An 18,740-nucleotide genomic window follows, 5' to 3' on the forward strand; every position below is an offset into this window, starting at 1 on the left:
AATGAATCAAGTCCATCTGACTATCAGGTGTGAAAACAGCCGTAATTGTTTTTGATGATTTTGGCCCACGTGACAAAAAGCTTGGCCACCACTGGGCTGTTTGTTTCGTCTCTTGTCGTTTGCTTGTTTTACATGTTAGTTTTACTTTATTTTGAAAGTGTAAAGGGAAGCAGCGACTTTATGACAAGCAGTTTGACCTCAGTGTAAATCACGACGTTTCTCCAGCAGCGGCGGCCGTTGCTCAGAGCATCAGAGCGCTGATCCTCCTCCTCTCTCTCTCTGTGTGTGTGAGTGTGTGTGCATGTGTGTGAGTGTGTGTGTGTGTCGGGGAGGCGTGCAGCATGTTGTCACAGATCCACTGAACGCTGTTTTATTTTCTGCCCAACTCCCAGCAGGGTGTAGAGCTCCCACCATGGGTTAGACAGAAAGCCACCTATGGATTATCCACTTTATGCACTTCATGGAGGATGAAGGGCTCGGGTGGGGGGGACAGAATGGACTTATTTTCGGAGAGACATCCTGACAAAGACGGGGACTGAACAGTGACCGGGATCGGCAGCCCCCCCAATCCGACTCGCTCTGCACATTTTTCTTTTTTGTTACCATTTTTTCTATATTTTTTATTCTAATTATTATTAATGTGATTCCCTGAAGTCTGCGTGGAGCAGAGATGTTCGCTGAACTGCTGTGCGGCGCCGTGGCTCTGGTCCTGTACGTCAACACTCTGGGAGCCGATTTCTGCTACGATGACAGGTACTTCCCTCACTGAATGAAGCGCACTCCGAATCGGCGGGTCCAGCGCCGCCGGTTCGGTTCTGGCTCGGTTCTGTTCACCCTTTCCATGAATTCGAGCAGCAGAGGGCGAACATCAGGTATCGGAGAGGAATGTGGGTTTGAGCAGCTGCTGAGTGATGGTTCGGGAAATCTCTGTCGGATTTCTCACACGTGTGTCTGCGTGGATTCGGCTCTTCTGATTTCATCTGCAGTGGATCTCTGTGGATCCACTTTCCTTTAAGGTTAACCGTGAAAGTTGTAAATAAGCAAACATCCTTAAGTGAAGTCGAGAGTGAGAACTTCCTGAAAGTATTTTCAGGATATTTCTGATATTGAAGTTTTTGCAGCGATATATCCAGGACTGAACGATTAATTGGATTAATCCTCAACTTCTCGGTGGGCGATTTAGACTTGAAGCTTTATTACGATATTTTGTAGTACTATTATGAAAAAGATAAAAAAAAATTGTGGTGGAAAAACTATTTATTGGTTCATTTTTTGGTATCTGTATTGATGTGACCACAGCACAGCGATCATAGAAATACTCCAGTTGAAGTGAGACTCATTAGAAATTGGAGCTTCTTACTTAAAGTGTGGTTTATATCACTGAGACAGTAACTACATTTAACCATGACCTTCACATTTGCTTATATTTATTGATCTTGTGGAACAAACAGCAGATAAAATAAAACTAGTGTTTCTGATAAGATGAGTTTTGTTTTTTAACATTAATTGAAATTTATCAAGATAAAAATAAATCAAAATTCTTATGATTGAAGTTTTCACGAGTAATTAATCGATTATGATTAATCATCAGAATAATCGATTACTGAAGCAGTCATCAGTTGCCGTCCTGAATGTATCGTTTTAACGTCAGTGTTCTGCCTTCGGGTTGGTAGTGAAATTTGACCTGGATGTCTCAGTTTATCGTGTTTTAGCCTCGCAGAAGAAGCCTGAGTCGTGCAGCTGAATGAAAGTGTCTCTGGCCTCAGTTTCAGACTTTTAAGATGTGAAACTGGGAGCAGCATATTGTATTATTATTATTAAAAATATGGAGCGTTGTCAGCCTCTCAGGCGGGACGTGCGCGGGGCTCGGCTGGCTCTCACGCGGGGTAATGCATTACTCATAGCTGGCCTTTTGATATTTGACGGCTGAATGCTTGTCACTGCCTCAGGCTCTTTATTCACCAGTCATGTCTTCATGTAGGTCACAATCATTTCCTTTCTTCGTATGAACTTCCTGTCTTCACCTCATCTTTTAAAGAGAAGCTGTTAAATGATTCGGCTCAGTTTTCTGCTGTGTTATGTATCTAATGTTGATCTCGGGGAACAAACAGTGAATTAACTGTTTCCTTTACAACTCCACTGACTGCTGTGCATTAAAACACTTCCTGTTCCAGACTTCCATGGCTGACAGACTGCTGCTTTCCTTTTTCTCTCACTTCATTTTATACCAGTCATTGTTTGGTTTCTGGGATGAAGTTGTTTAATTTTTATTTTTTTTAAAGTTACGGTTTTAAAACAACAGAAATACTTGCAGATGCCAAAGAAACCTCTGCAGGCACTGGACTTTTATTCAGTCCCCTTCCTGTCTTTAGCTGCACACTGCCAGTCAGCTGGATGAATGGAGGCTGACACATTTGTCCTTTGTTTACATGAAAAATCATTTTACCTGTTTGGAAACATTTCCAGCAGTAAAACTAATTATATTCCATTACTGCACAAACAGCATTTTACTGATAACTACTTCAAGTGTTAGCAGGTGCTTCACTCTGTTATGTGTTTTACAATTTGTACAAATTGGAAATTTGTACAAATTGTACAATAAATTGTATTTATTGGATTTATTGGGACAATAAATCCCAGATTTTCTCTGAGCGTTAGCATCTCAGCCGCTAAGATCTGGATGAGGTTTGGGTAAAAATGATAAAAGTTCATTCTGCTTCTAATATTGGAAAACGGAGTGAAACATTCTGCCTATAGCATCCAACTAAAGCAAATACCTGTCATAGATAAGATTATAATGTTAAAATTCAAAAAGATTTTATTTATGCCAAAGGGAAACAACAAGTATCTTTCAAGCGTCATTGCTGCTGCTGCTGTAGGCAGGAAGAATCTCCAGTAGCAGTCAGTCTCACATCTAATCTGAAGAAGCCTCTGACTGCAGAATGTTGCTTATGACCGTCATGACATTCTAACAGCTGAAAATCTGAACAGCAGAGAGAATATTCCAGAGTAGCTGGTCTTCCGTGTCGTCGACAAACTCTGCTAATCCAGCTCCTTTGCTTTTGCTGCTTCTGTTTAAATCTCTGAGGCGTTTTTTTTTTTTTTATACTTCCTCCTTCTCTCTCTGCTCTGCATCCATGAAGCGTCCTCTTCAGCTCCTCTGGGGATGGGGGTCAAAGGTCAGGTATTATTTGAGGTTTTGAGATGCTAATCAGCTTTTCCCAGTTGTAAAAACAATATATTGTTGCCATGGTTACATCACAAAAAGAGCTAAAATCCTTCCAGTTGCACAGCGTCCAGAACCAGAGGGAAAGATTTTCCAAACAGCAACAATTCAACCAGAAAAGTCACAAAACAGAACCAGCAGAGTGACACTGGTCTAGAAATAATCCAATAAATCTTTGCAGTACATTTATACATTTTTGTTTGTCTTTATGAATTAAAAGCTCTTAGATCAAGTTATATTTGTAGGTTTTAAATGGCGTAGAAACAGTGAAGTTTATCAGACGTCAGGCTGTCCCCGTTTCTGTGTCCACAAAGCTGTAAAAAGAGGCGGGAGCTGCTGTATAATTTCACAAAGCCATATTCTTGTTTTTATGAGAAAATCCTATCAAAAAGTCATATTTTATTCGCCATGGTGTGAGTAATTGGAGGTTCCTCATGAAGCGTGCGGACGGCGTGCTTAGCCAGCCTCAGCTGACATCATTTTTTCATCTCAGGCTATCTGTCATCCAGCCTTATCCGTTTTTAACGCCACGCGTTCAGGCTTGCAATTAGCAGCCGTATGTCTCCACGGGCTGCACTGAGGGGGAAAGAGAGGGAGGGAGGCCGGGTGCAGCCGCGTTTATTTATATATTTATTTAGGAGGGAAACAGTCTGGGATGCACAGACTGATCTAACTTGCTAATGTTGTCGGAGTGGAGATAAAGCTCACATGACTGGTGAAGAAGCTGGAAGACGACGAAAGCATGACGGCAATAAATCAAACCATGAGCTTATACAAACACCCTGCAGGCATGCAGACCAGAGGTGTCCATAATTTACTGGCAAAGACATCAGTCATAGATAATGTAACGTTTTATGCAGAGAGAAGGAAGATCCATTGCTGATGTTTTTCCATTTTGTGCCTCTAAGCAGAATTGAATGAATCTGGTTGATAATTTAGCAGGAAATGATTCTGGCTGCTTTGTCACAGAGTAACATTGATCTCTGAGATGATTGATGATGTTCGGCTGTTCCTGGTGTTTGATTGGCTCACAGAAACAAGATGAAGCTGCTCTCCAATGTGTGTTCAGTGGTTTCACTTTAATCGGATTGTATAGTTAACTAGCGACCGGGCCGACCAGGAGGTCAGATTTTAACGACCAAAACAGTTTTGTGAGCATGCAGTCAGTTCCAGCAGCTCTCCGCAGAAAAATGGCTTCCTGGAGGAGTGACCCGTGCTGCCGTGCCAAATCGCCCCAGGGGATGCTCTTCCTCTTCCTCACTCATCAACCCAGCTTTGACACCTGCTCTGGAAAATAGAAATAATGAGTCATTTAGGTCATATCTCTGCTTCTGCTGTCCACTGCAGGTCTGACAGCAGTGGATAGCACCGATAAAGTCGGAGGAAAGAATATTATGCGGTGCTGAGGTTACACAATGATTTAGGTTTTGTAATATTCCTAAAACAAAGCTCAAAATAAACTTTTTCTTTTAGTATTTAATGCGTCAGACCTACACACAACAATGTAATGCTGGTCAGAGTTTATGGGAAAATGGATGGAGCTAAATCTGGACAATCCTGGAATAAAACCTGCTGAGTTGGTAAAGCATTAGCATTAGCAGAACTAACGTTTATGGTTAGTGCTTCACAGACTGTGCAGCTAACATTTTCCAACCATCACATATGAAAGAGTTGATGGAAACAGTAAAATTTGAAATAACTTCCTCACTTTCTACGCTGCTTGAGATGTTCTTGGATTTTTCTAAAAAGACTCTGTGACAGAATAAGATCTGACGTAGCGAACTCCCATCCACTGGTGGATCTGCCGTTATGCGACACGAAGCTTGGAAACATGTCCAAGTCCAAACCTTCAACCTTGAGTTGTTCATGCTAGTTAGCAGTCTCTTTCCAGTCATTACAGCTATGCTTAACGTCAGAATTTATGTAGCCTGGTTGATTTGCTCCAAAATCAGATGGAAACGCATCTTTTTCACATTTTCTTTTTTGTTTCATTTTAAAGTTCGCTCATGATGATTAAACAGAAACATAGATTCTACAACAAACCTCCAAAACCTGCAGCTGTTTCTGCAGCAAAAGGTGGTTTCAAATTAGCATTTTCTTTCCACACAATAATACGCTGTTGGTCACTTACCTGAAGTGTGAATAAAGTGGGCTTATTCTTGTCTTGTGAGAAAATGTGTATAATTTTTGCAAGGCTCTGTTAGTTTCACCTCCACTCAGACAGACAGGGTTTATGGATTAGCCCTCCTGCCAGGACGGCGACATGTTTGACGGACTGCATCCTCGTCATTACTCTGTCCTGCTGTGGTACCGTAAGACCTGGCTGGGTGAGGATGTGTGAAGGTTGCAGGTCAAAAGGAAGGACGCAGCTTCCCCGGGCGTAGCGGATGATTTATATCCAGGAGTCAAACTGTAGATAACAGCAAAACTACTCCAACCTCTGAATTCACAGACAGAGGACAGATGATGAAGGGCAGCAGAAACGGAGTTCTAGTTTCACCTTGTCCATCTCAGATGAAGAACGGACTGTACTGTCCCGGCTGGCCTGGTATCAGCGTGTCTCTGTCTCTGTGCGGTGGTGTGGAACTAGACTCACCGCTTGTTCTCTAGGTTAAGGTGGTTAGAGCTGCTTTGCTGAGAGGCCAAAGGCGGCAACCCAGCAGCCTCAGTATCTCTGGTCAAACTTCAGCGTCTGGATCCTGTAATTACCCTCCAGCCTGCAGACTGAGACTGGCTGCACGGTTCGGCGTATTCAGTGGCTCCGCTGCCTCCTCAGCTCCTCGGGCCTCCAGCTCCCATCATCCAGTGCTTCCAGATGTGCCCGGCTGGCACCAGTGTGAAGGGATCGTTTGAAGTGGATTCAAACATAAAATGTGATGTTTGCCAGAATAGAGACATCAATGTTCCCCTGACCTGGACAGCCCATAACAGATTGAGTTAAGGTAGCACTGAGGGAAAGAGGCTCATGCATAAATTATATCAGCATGGATGCAACCAGCATCAAAAAACCCACAAATTATTAATTGGATGTTTTCTCCACTGATATAAATCTTTGAACAACATTCAGCTCAATTTTGGCTTCTTGGATAAAAAACTTTATTTTTTAATCCCCCAATAAGAAACCTTTATATTTCACCCGTGTTGAAAAGTTAAGTTCTGTTGCAGGTTTAAGTTAAAGGTGACATGCAAATTCAAATTTTGCACATTTTTTTTTTACTTCCATTTGGGTCTACCGCTTCTAAAAACAATCAAAGTGCTTTAAAAACCCCACCCATTCAGTTTTTGGCAATAAGTTTGTTTTTTAGTATCTGGAAAATGAGCTGCTTCAAAAACCAGAATGTATAGTCACAAATCAGCAGGCACTGCCTGTCGCCTAGCAACCCCAGCTGAGCTCCAGGTCATTTTTTTCAGTTCGTGTACAATGGCTGCTGGAAAAGATAAATGTTTAGTTGCTACCTTTCAAACCACTTGCTCCATTCTGGTTGGTTGTGAAGGAGGCTCTACTAATGCTTTTTAAAGGTGTATGGCTGTATAATTGTGCATCTGTTTGCAGCCATTTTCCTGTGTGAGCATAAATGAGTTAGGGGGCGTGGCCAACTGCTGCTTACTTGGATTTAAAGTGACAGAGGCCCTAAAACAGCTCATTCTGAAAGGAGCTCAAAATAGGCAGAATTGAGCAAACTAAAATCTCATTATGTAAGAATGATTTTGTGCAGAAAATGTAAACATGTTTTGCATCACCCACAGACCTATCCTGATCTGGTCAAGGGTCACGTTTAAGACGCCTACAGATGTGATGAATCAGCGGTGGGAGGATGGCGTGAACATCCTCTCCCTCTGCTGCCCTCACACTCAGAGTAACATCCTTTGGCAGAACAGAAATGAGTTTGTTGGATTCTGTTCTGCAACAGTTCGGCTCAGAAAGGAGGGGAGCATTCTTGAGCGTCACACCAATTCACTCATGTTCTAGTTTGTAAATGTTCTGTAATGATTCCAATTTATAAAATACAGTTATGAAGTTAAGTAGTAAAATCAAAACATCCGATCCATCTGTCATTTTTTGTTCTTCAATACTTCTCTTTTTCCCCCACATTGCCTTCAGGTCAAACTCACTGAGGAGGAGACAAAGTCCACTAAACCATTTTATTTAGGGTACGTTAAAACCTTAAAATGTCTCAATAACTCTTAAAGTTTCCTAATGAAGTCGCAGGCAGCAGCAGATTTTAGATATGTTGGCCTTTGTGCTGCTTTTTCTGTGGTTGAGGGAAGATGTGGAAAATGTGCAAAAGGGATTAAACTAGTGTTGGTGTTTTATTGGCTGACTTCTGTGCTTGTAAAAAGTATGTAGACGTTCATTTTACAGGAATGTTTCATTCTTCCCACCTCACAGGAAGCGTCTGTTTCATTCACTGATGAATCATCTCCACAGGCTGCTCTAGTCTGAGCTAACAGTTGATATCTATTTGATTTCTTTGAAAACCATGTGACACACAGGTATCAAAAATGAAGACAAACCATTTAATATTGTGGCTTTTTAATATGAATGACTCCATCAGCTGGAGTGAGGAGCGTCACCATCTCTGGCATCGGTCTCAGGAAGATTTGTCCCTCTCCTGATCTCCAGATTTTGCATGTTTGAGATGTTTCTTGTTCCGGGATTTGACTAGGCCCTATTTCCCAATCCTCTGTCAGTCTTTGGTCATTTTACGCAAACATCCTCTGGTACTTGGTAGAATTCATGGTGGATTCTGCGATGTTAAGCTGGTTAGGTCCTGCTCCAGTAAATCAACCCCAAAGCATGACACTTCCACCTCTGTGCTTTAGGTATGAGGTCAACATCTCTCTGCAAACCTCAGCTTTTGGCTCATCTGTCCAAAGAACATTATTCCAGACAAACTTCAGTCTTTCTCTCTGTTTGTCTCAGAGAGAAAAACACATAAATGTTGTTTGTGACGTTTCCCAGCCTCTGTTTGCTCCGTTTGCTCTGTCGTGTGGTGAACCATAGACCAGCCATAGAATCGGATCCCTTTGATTTTCAGTCTCTGAAGCAGCTGAAGGATTTTTTTCAGTGCCCTTTCTCCTAGTGTAGAAGTAAAACTATTAGTTTTAGAATATTTAGCTTTTAAATCCAAACAAAAAGATTTATCATGAAATCCATAGGAAGATTTATTTTTATATTTCATTGGGAAAACAAAGCAGCAAAGCTTTGTTGAAACACATAAAAGTAAAGCAGAAGGTTGAGCTGACGGCTGTTGTGCTATCAGATATCGATATTAATGGTTTGGAATACTGCGTCGGGTTTATGGTTCTGTGAGACCCGTGGAAAATCTCAGAGCAGCAGGTGTTCTCAAGTCACAGTGGAGGTAGACAGAAATATAAAGAATATGTCCAGTTGATACTCTCACTATTTTATCCACAATAAATTCAGTCTATTTTTATGTTGCAGACATGTTGAACATTACAAGAAAAATGCAAAAAGTTAAACGTTGGCATTAGCTCCAGGTAAAGATCTGAGTTTGGCTTGTAATGAGCTTTTAGATTAGATTTTAAAGTTCTTTAAAAATTTACCTTTGATCTACAACTAACTAATTAAACAGATCTAAAGAATAAATCTGTGGGTTTTCAGGTTCAAATAGGAGGAAATTTGATCTCAAAAAGCCTTTGAAGATATTTCTGTCCAGAGGTATCCTGACCAGCAGCACCTGTTAATAATCACTAGCAGCCAAACTGTTGTCACTTAAACCACCGTAATCCTGAATTCGTTTCACACAGACCCAGGTCCTTCCACACTGCTGGAAACCAGTAAGCTGCAGGCCCAGAAACCAGTAAGCTGCAGGCCCAGAAACCAGTAAGCTGCAGGGCCAGATGGCGTCTAGACTTCCTGCGGTCTGAAGGAACCGCTGAAGTCCAGTTGATCACACAGGATCAGCTTTCCTAGGGAATGACAGAAATCAGATTCATTCTAGTGAATCATGATCTGAGCTGTTTTTTTCTTGAGGGCAATTTGATGTTCAAACAATCCTGATTATCCAGATTTCTCTGACATTTTCCCCGTATGGCCAGGCGGATTTAAAGAGGAGTGGCAAAAGCAAAGGAGGTGGATTAGCAGAGCTCGTTGAACCTGTTGAATGTGATGGTAGCCAATCAGAAAGCAAGTTGACAGAAACTAAAAACAACTGCTGCCATGACACACCAGGAAGTCCGGTGGACGTTGGAGGCGTCTTGGTACCGTTTTTCTCTGTTAAACATCGTCCTTAAGCTATCGCCATGGCTATTCCCAGTCGGCCATGTTTGTTTACTCTGAATTCACGTTTGCTATTGAGGTTTTGTGAGATTTCCTCTCCAACATCTGAACATTGGTGAGTGAAATCGGTTGGTGTTGTTCCTGACATGTGGCTCCACGGCCCACACTGTTCAGTCAAACCTTCGGTTTTCTACCGGTGTGTGTGGAGTCTTTCAGCTTTTAAAAATCGGCAGACAATTTTAAAATCCTGCCATTTGAACCAGGCTTTCTGATGTTGTAATAGTCACTATACTGTCACACAGTGAGAGTCTTGAGTCGGTGGCTTCTTCATAGCATCACCAAAACCAGTGACTCTGACGATATCTGGATGCTTTGAGTTATGACAACTTTTAATTTCCTTTGGGATTAATAAAGTATTTTTAAATTGAGTCCAATCTGTTGCATCCTTGGTTCTTGAACTATAACTTCCAACCAAAGATGGCGTCCAAGCAGACCTTTGTGATTCTATGTCAGACACTTTGTAGTACCAGATGCTTCAGTGTAGGAGTCACCAGGATCAGCGTTCCTGGAGCGGCCTGCTGGCCACGCTGGAGTAATCTGTCTTAAAGCTGCATTAATCAGGTTCTGATGCTCTGTAATCACTTGATTGGTCCGCATTGAGACCAGAATCCGGCCATATGCGGCATGCATGTTGGGTTAGACGCTCTCTGGTAAAATGACGCATTACTGATCGCCTCCAGTCCTCTCGTATTTTCCTTCTTTTCTGTGTTAATTAAAAGCCAGCAGATTATCTTTCCTGAGACATCATGTGGTCATGGCAGCACACAGCCTGACCACATGCTGCAGACAGTCAGGAACCTGCAGGTAACTGCCTTAAATGGGAATAATTTGCCTTGTTAAAGTGAGAGGTTCGTCGTCTCGGCTGGTTATTTGTGGCAGAGCTTCAGGACGGTGTTCAGTTATGTGAGAAAAGCAACAAAGTTGCCAAGAAATACACCGAGTTTAAAATGACGGATGGATCGGATTGTTGCAGCAACAATGGAGGATTAGCTCTGACTAAATGGCATTAAACTTGTGTTGTGTGAGCAACAATGTTTGAAATGGTCCACCAATTAGCAACAGCTGGCTTCGGGTTTCGCCGCTGACACGGGTTTGAAATGCGCTGGACTAAGTTGTTAATGGTTCCAGACAAGGGTTTGGATTTCCTGGGCTAAAGCCGGCTGATGGCTCTTAAGCAGTGGCCACTCTCAGGCTCTTGGCCCTCTTCATATTAATGGGATTACCAGCGCTGTTGATGAGAGGGAGCACGACGTGTAAGCAGAGAACCCCAAGCCATTAGACACAAAACCTCCCCAGACCCCCGGATCCAGCAGGAACGCTTTAGTTCAGCCTGGAGACGGAAACGTCCTTCTCTCCTCTCCATCTCTGGGGCATTGTTCCCTATCGAGGAGCGCTGGCTCATTTGAAAAGGTTATGACACAAGCTGGCCCGTTCAGAGGCAGCGTCTTTGTGTTTTGTAGAAGAAGGGGTTGTGTGGTCCTTCTGTTCTGCCTGGACTCAGCGAGGGAGGCCATTTGTCGCCAAATTGAGGAGAATTAATCTCTTGTTGTGTTGCCTCGTTGTTTATTAGGACCAAAATTGCGACACCTCGGCATTCCGCAGAAGACCTGCAGCGCCGGGTGCCAGACCTGTCGGAACCGGCCGTGTAAACTTGATCCAGTCGTACATGCTCCAGAACACATGTTCTCAGAGTTCTGGTTCTGTTTTAGTGGGACAAAGGATTCACAGATGATGAGCTCACAGATGCTGCTGCGCCGTGGATCTGCCAGCCTGGCGCTGGTTCTGGGTGACACGGGTTAATTAGTGGGAACATCTGGAACCAGTTGAAACACATACCCTACAGTTAGTAAAGCAGATGGAAAAGTTTATTTACTGTATTTATTTCTCTTTCTTTGTGCATCGCTAAAGTCAGGAGTAAGTAGAAACCATGACTGGAGCAGAAATGATTGAATATTTTCTCGTTTTGAGCTCACAGTACGACAACTTTGAATGAAACTGCAGCAGTTTCAGGATTTTGTTTTATGGAAGCCCATTCCTGCCATGAAGGAACAAATAAAAGCCCAACAGGAAGTCATAATTACCAGTTTTAAAGCCATAATTACCAGTTTTATGTGTAGTTTGAAAATAACTTTTTTAAAACTCTTAATTTTGACCATTGTTGTAGTTATAATGAAAACTCAAAATAATGACATTAAAGCTCATCATCATGAATTAAAAACTAGTAATTCTGACTTATTTTTATGAAAACTTTAAAACTTGTAATTATTACTTGCTTTTATAATTCTGACTTATTTTTATGAAAACTTTAAAACTTGTAATTATTACTTGCTTTTATAATTATGACTTATTTTTATTATTATGACTAAAATTCAAAATTATGACTTAAACTTGTAACTGTGACTTTTATTTTAATGACTATGACTAAAACTCATAATTACAACTTTGGTTTTATTTTGTCTTTCATGGCAGCAATGGGATTCCATGTAATAGTTTTAATACAAAGGTATAAAACAAATGTATGTCTATATCAGCTTGATATTTTTGGTGTGTGCTCCGTTTTCTCAGTTGTGGCAGACGGACGCCCTCTCTGAGCTTGGTTCTGGTTCTGCTGGAGATTTCTTCCTGTTCAAAGGGAATTACTTTTTTCCATTGTTGCCACATGCTTTTTCAGGAGGACAGATTGTGTCAGAAATCCTGATATTCTGCATTCATTCTAAAAATCAGACATTTGAACTATATAATTTGTGTGCCGTTAATTCCCTGGAGGAAACATGAAATGTTGAGTTGTAGTTGCGGTTCAGGCGGTTTCCACGTATGAAAGCAGGTATGCAGCTCTGTAGGTGGTGTTATAACTCAGGAGGGCCTGTGGTTTCTCAGCCTGACCTCTAACTCTGACACACTAAGATTTTCCTCCTGCAGGATTTGCTTTGGTACTTCGTTCTCCAGGATTATTACTATTTGCTTTTAGTGGGATAAAAAGGAAAATTGGTAATTGGGAGGGTCTGGTTGCTTTTTATATGAGAAAACTAAAAGCCGAGGTTTAGAAGGGCCAGCTGGAGGAGCTGCTCCTCCCAGTGTCTCTCCTCATTCCCCACCTCTTACTACGACCACAGCAGCAGAGGAAGCACATCTTCTCACAGGCTGCCTCTAATTGATAGTGCTGAGCCTTAGGAACGCACAGTGCGGTTTCAGTCCTTTGCAGAATGCGTGCGAAGCTCAACAGCCTGCCTGCCACCCTCTGGGACGCCGCAGCCTATTTACAACCAGACAACCAGTCTGGTCCAGGATGTGATGGGCTTTTTTTAAGTGAGGATGCAGAACAACAAAAAGATCCACCACATGATGGGAAAGTCTTCAGCAAGCGTTTTTAAAGACTCTTAGCCTGGAAGGACATAAAAACTGAGCAGCAGATTTTCACACAAAATTGCTCGTCTTTGTAGTTTGAGGTTTTTGCTTCTGTTCCTACTCATCCATTACCTCCTGTACATCAGTCACATCTGCAGATACTTCAGTAAAGTGTTTTATTTTGGGTATTTTACAGATTTGGGCTAAATGTTTGGGCACAGCTTCTCACTGAATCAAGTGAGAAGTTGTGTCCAAACCTTTGACTGTTGGCGTATTTAGTGAGATTCTTGAAAGTTGTGGGTTTCACCAGGTGTAACTCAGTTTCAGATATCGAGGATCAAAAAAGCAAAATCTGGTTCAGTTCCAATACATATGAAAGCAAAGCAGACCAGAGCAGGTCATTCTGGGTAAATAACACCAAACCAAATGCATAAGTAGTAGGAGAACTGTTTTTCTAGTCTTTTAATGAAGACGAAAGAGAAATCCTCCAACTGCTGCAATCTGACGACGTTTTGTTTCCGTTTGGTGAAGTAGAAGTTGAGTTCAGAGGTTCTGTGTTGTTTCCTTCAGTGGTTTGAAGAACTTTTGTGCTTAAAAAAAGCGATTAATTGTGTAAATATATTAATACATTATCAGTTTATCATATTTATTATTATCACCATAAATCACACAAAATATCATGATGAAATTTTAAGTCTGTATCACCCACGTCAATTTACCAGGAGCAACTTTTTCAACGGTGGAAATTTAAATTAATGTTATTTTTTGAGCAGATTGTTTCTGGACTCAGAGCAGATTTACATTAATCCTGCAACATTCGCCAGCATCATCACATTACATGGTTTCCTAACATCATCCAGCTCTCTAACAACGTTTCCACAGTAAAATGTCACTTTATGAAATCCAATCAAATGCAGATTGAATGAATTCAGTCCTGGGTTGCTGGGTGTGACATTTCCACATGGGGAACAGCTTGCTGTGTTTCATGCTTCACAGTTCGCCAGCTCTCTCAGCGGTGACTGACTGATGGGATCATGCTTGATTATTTTAGCTGCATGCGCTCCATCAGAGTCTGGGGCTGAGATGTTTCTCCGTCTCTGTCCTTCTGACTTTCACTGATTTTTCCATGAACTGAGCTCTCCTTTCCCCTCTCAGATGGATTCAAGTTTTTTTGGGTTGCGAGAAACTGAGCATGCTACTTCAAACGCTCGAGTTGTTGTCATGCGTTGCCCTGACGATGAACTGCTGCAGCAGGAAACTTTGCAACCTCTACCTGATGAAAGGTTGGGAGTTGCACCAGATTCCTCCTTCATCAACACTCAGCACATTTCCTCGCTGCACATGGCAGAAACATCAGCAGCCGGTTTAATTAGAGCCGTTTCCGGGGGAACGTCCATTTTCACCTTTCCTGGCTTAAAAACTTTATTTTTATTTGAGTGAGTGACTGCTGGAGCCCCAGATGAAAAGCCTCACCTCTGTGCATCTCAGTTTAAACACGCTGCCAGTCAGACACCTGAAACCTTTGTTTAATCTGCCAGAACACGTTAACCTCTAGAATCATGGACCGGTTTATTGTTTTAAGCTTTAGAAACTCGTTGCTCCGTGGTGGAAAAGGACAACGGACCGCTGAGGGCAGGACCGGCTCATCGCTGCACTTCTCAAGACAAATTGGTTCCGTATGAGAAGAAACTAACAAATCACAGCAGATTTTCTTCACTTCTGTCAAACATGATTTAATATCACCTTGAAATATCTGCTGACGCAGCACAAAAATGACTCCACCTGTCTGATGGGGCTGGTGATTAATGCTGCTCCACGTCGCAGCGTAAGGAAAGCAGGCAGGCTGCAGTCATCTTCCTTAGCAACCTGTCCGCTTCCTGGAAACGTGGCCTGACTCTGGACTGTGATTGGTGGATTCAGCTACAGTCAGCAGCTCATTGAGGAAAATAGCAGTTCATTATATTTCCTCAAACTGTGTGTGAGCAAACAGATGACTGGCTCTTCTTAGCTGAAAAAGATTTAGGGGAGAAACTCGATTAAAAAATTTAAAGAAAGTAATTGTAGGATCTGTAATTAATCAAAAAAAAAAACAAAAAACAGCCATCAACAAAATAAGCAATGTACTCGATTCAAAAACTGCTTTTTGCTGCTAAATTATTGTATTGACTAAATGCAAACTTGTAATCCTTGTAATGTCAGAATTATGTTTCTGCTTGGGATTTTGTATGTTAAAAATAACAAGAAATGTTAGTTTTGCTAGCCTTATGCCCTAATCCTAAGCATTAGCTCTGCTAGCGCTACAGCACTACACTAACACTGTGTTTAGCAGAAGCTAATGCTAGAGCGCTGACTTGAATTCAAATTATATCTGCTATTCCATATGGCTACAACCCATAATTTACATGTCCTATAATGCCCTTAAAATATTGTGTTTATGTTTCTTGTTGAAACAAAGTTACCGAAAAAAAAGAATGTGAGAAGAAGAAAATGGAACTGCTACGTAAACAGTCTTAACCCTTCAAAATAAGAGCATGAATAAGAATGTCTAACTACTTGAACAATACTTATTTGTGTGTAACAAAAACTTTAACATAGATGTTAACAGCCAAACATTAGCGCAGTAGAATTTATTTGGAAAAACTAATTTATGGGAAGCTAAGTGTGCCAAACGTTTTTAAAGCTAGCAAAAGCGCTGCAGTTAAAAATGAGCTCTGCTGCTAGCGCATTAGTGCTGCTAGCGCATTAGTGGAAACCTTGTGCTACATTTCGTCAGTATCACATGGTGTAATATAGTGTCAGCAGTAAGTATCAGAAACTTTCTGTTCTACAACATTAACTGGGTTTTAGATGTTTTAATGGTTTAGTAACAGTTTTTCTCTCTGACCATCTGACTCTTCACAAATCACTGCACAAAGTTTTCTGAGGTTCTGGGACAACGTTAGCATTCTGCCTCAGTTTTTATGTTTCTGAGCAATAATTTAGTAGAAAACATTTTTCATTTGCAGTTATATTTAATTGGGCATGGGCAAAACATGCTCAAAGAGCTGCTTGCATACTTCATAAACTTTGAACGTTGTAATTATTAATGATGTGTAGAAAATCAGCACTCAGGTCTATTTGAACAGAGCTGGTGTTGAATGCGGCCAGAAAATGTGCGGATTGGACCCGGATTGACCTGCAGCTCAGTCCAGTTCTGGATCACATCCTGAAATTTTTTCTTTTATCTGTTTCGTGTGCCCAGCAACTTAAAATCGCATCTGTCTAGAAGACGTCTGCGTGTCAGAGTTGGAGATGTCTGGCTGTAAATCCAGAGGATGGATGATGGATGCTGCTTGTCATCCTGAACAGATGAGTTGGCAGGAGACAAACTGGCATCGTTTGCTTCCTCAATGAGTTTTTAATCTGCGGTAACAACTCGACATCAGGCAATTATTTGGAAATCAGAGAACCAAACCTCTGGGAGGGAACACAACAGGAATAACTCAGACTGTTGAGATGCTTCAAACTGCAGGTAAACCTGAATATTTACACGTAGTTTCTGGAAAAACCCTCCAGGAACAAAAATAACACTTATAAAACATTTTGTTTTTAAGACCAAGCTAAGAGCTGGATAAGTAGGTGCAGGATTTTCTTGTTACTCACCTTTTCTGAAGACTGTTTTACTTCAGAGCAACTTTATTAAACCTGATTTAGTTTAACACAACACTCTAATTATCCCTTATTCACATTTTGGCTTTTGTCATCCATTTGTTTTAGCACAATTAGCTTTTGTTTTCACGGCTTCTCTGTGTTTTAGACTAAACTTGGCTTTCATTCTCTACAATTACAATCCTCATGAGGGTCGTAATTTCAGCTGCTCTGCTGAAAGAAAAAACCTTTTAAACCATCATTTTCTTTATGGAAATATGAATATTTAGAACAGAAATGGGTTTCATTTTTTCTTTTTTGGCTGATTTGTAATTTCTGGCTTTTGGAATAACACAAAAAGAGAAATAATTACTTTATTTTCATAATTCATAAAATAAATACTCCATTGTACAGAAACTTTGACAGAAATAATACTCGTTTTGTTTTAGTTGAAAAGTTGAGACAAGCTGGAAACATTCAGAGGTTTAATATTAAATGTTTTTTGATAAAACTTTGTCATCATACCAAACCCAAACAAAACTTTTAAATTGTCTTTAACAAAAGCTCATTTGTTTCTTTTCCACATGAACTTTACATTTTGGATAAATATTTCACACAGACGTGAATAAATTTTTCACCTTAAAGCCGTTAGCGGACCTGAAAGACGGCCTCATATTTTATTCAACTGCATTTTAACAGAAATGTAACTGAATGTGAATTCTTGAAGTTTAATAGTGACTCAAACTAAATCACGTTTTATTTATAATATGACTAAAGGAAACTGCTGATGTGACATTCTCAGGTCCAGCAGTAATGCCAACATTCATCCGTTCTCTCCGACTGATTCTGAGAAACACTTTGCAGAAACTCTTACAGATGTTGGGTTTCTTTTTGAACTTTTTGTTGCAGGACTTTTCTTCATCATCCATCAGAAAGCAGATGGATGATGCTGCATCCTCCGAACAGATCCACAGCAAGCTGCTGCTTTTTCTCCCACACTGCGTCTGACTTCTCCGGTTTACTGAGCCTCAATGAACTCCTGGGTTTCTGCACCTCCAGAGATCTGAATCAGATTCATGCTGAAATCTGTCAGCCTGCCTTCATCTCCTCGTATAAATTCCTCCTGAGGGAGTGCTTTCATTACATTTACTGGAGGGAGTTCCTAAAGCAACACTTAAATGTTTGTATTTTTAACATTGAAGTGATCTGCATCAGAGATTTCACCATAAAAATGATCACTGGGATCAAAGTGCCACCAGATGAGGCAAATATTACGTTGTTCTTGGAAAAGACGAGAGATCAAAGAATCCTAACATTGTTTTGATCCAAGCCAGAGAAAGAAAGAAGAAAAGATGAGAAGCAGTTTTCCAGCTGCTTCGACCTCAGCGCAGAAAGTCTGACGGCTCAAAACCACCAGTCAGATATTCAGAAAAACATCTTGTTGAGTTCTGAATGTTTGCTGATGATTTTCTGCTCTCATGTTGAGTGATTAAAAAGCAGCAGCTGCATGCAGACGCTGCTGTGCATCCTGATGCTCCTCTGCAGTCTCTTTACCACGCAGGACTGTCCATTAAAACCTGGAGTGCTGCATGAAATAAATTAGGATTGAAGAGTTGGCACAGCTGAGAGCTTTCACCTTGACAATCTGTAGGGCTGCAGCGATGCAAGTTGAACTGTAGGTGGCGCAGCCTTTGGCAGGTTTATGACTCTGCCCCCCTGCCAGCCTGAGCTTCAGTTCCACAGGAAAATCCACCTGAAGCTCCATCAACACGCCTGTGAGATGCTTTTCTCTACAAAGCTCCACTTTGCTCTCTAACTAACTATATCTACAGATTGTTAGGAGTAGAGCTGAAACAATTAATTGGTTTAATCATGATTAATCAATTACTAAAATTATCGTCAACTATTAGTCATTCATTGAAGTATACAAACTCTAAGAAGTCCCATTTGCTGAGAGGACAACACACCCAAAACTGAACACAAAATAAAAACATTTTGTATTTAAAATGAAAAATTTCCATCTTGTTCCAGAAAAACTCCAGGTTGAAATATTTGGTCACTATTTGCGTTTTTATCATAAAGTTTCACCAGAAGTGCAGGTCTAGTAAACAGGTAGACGTGTTGAGGACCAGTTGAGGCGTTTGGACCAGTTGAGGCGTTTGGACCAGTTGAGGCGTTTGGACCAGTTGAGGCGTTTGGACCAGTTGAGGCGTTTGGACCAGTTGAGGCGTTTGGACC

General features: G+C 41.2%; 1 protein-coding gene across 1 annotated transcript in view; it reads left to right on the forward strand.

The window, feature by feature from the left end:
- Positions 1-213: 213 nt before the first annotated feature.
- tmtc2b (transmembrane O-mannosyltransferase targeting cadherins 2b) overlaps positions 214-18,740 on the forward strand; it is a 93,105-nt gene continuing 74,578 nt past the window's right edge. The window contains exon 1 of the mRNA XM_016672056.1: positions 214-753. Within this exon, the coding sequence (XP_016527542.1) occupies positions 671-753 (83 nt within the window). The 5' untranslated portion in view covers positions 214-670. The remainder of the gene's footprint in view (positions 754-18,740) is intronic.

This window comes from Poecilia formosa, unplaced genomic scaffold (genome assembly GCF_000485575.1).
Source record: "Poecilia formosa unplaced genomic scaffold, Poecilia_formosa-5.1.2 Scaffold55, whole genome shotgun sequence".
Lineage (NCBI taxonomy): Eukaryota > Metazoa > Chordata > Actinopteri > Cyprinodontiformes > Poeciliidae > Poecilia > Poecilia formosa.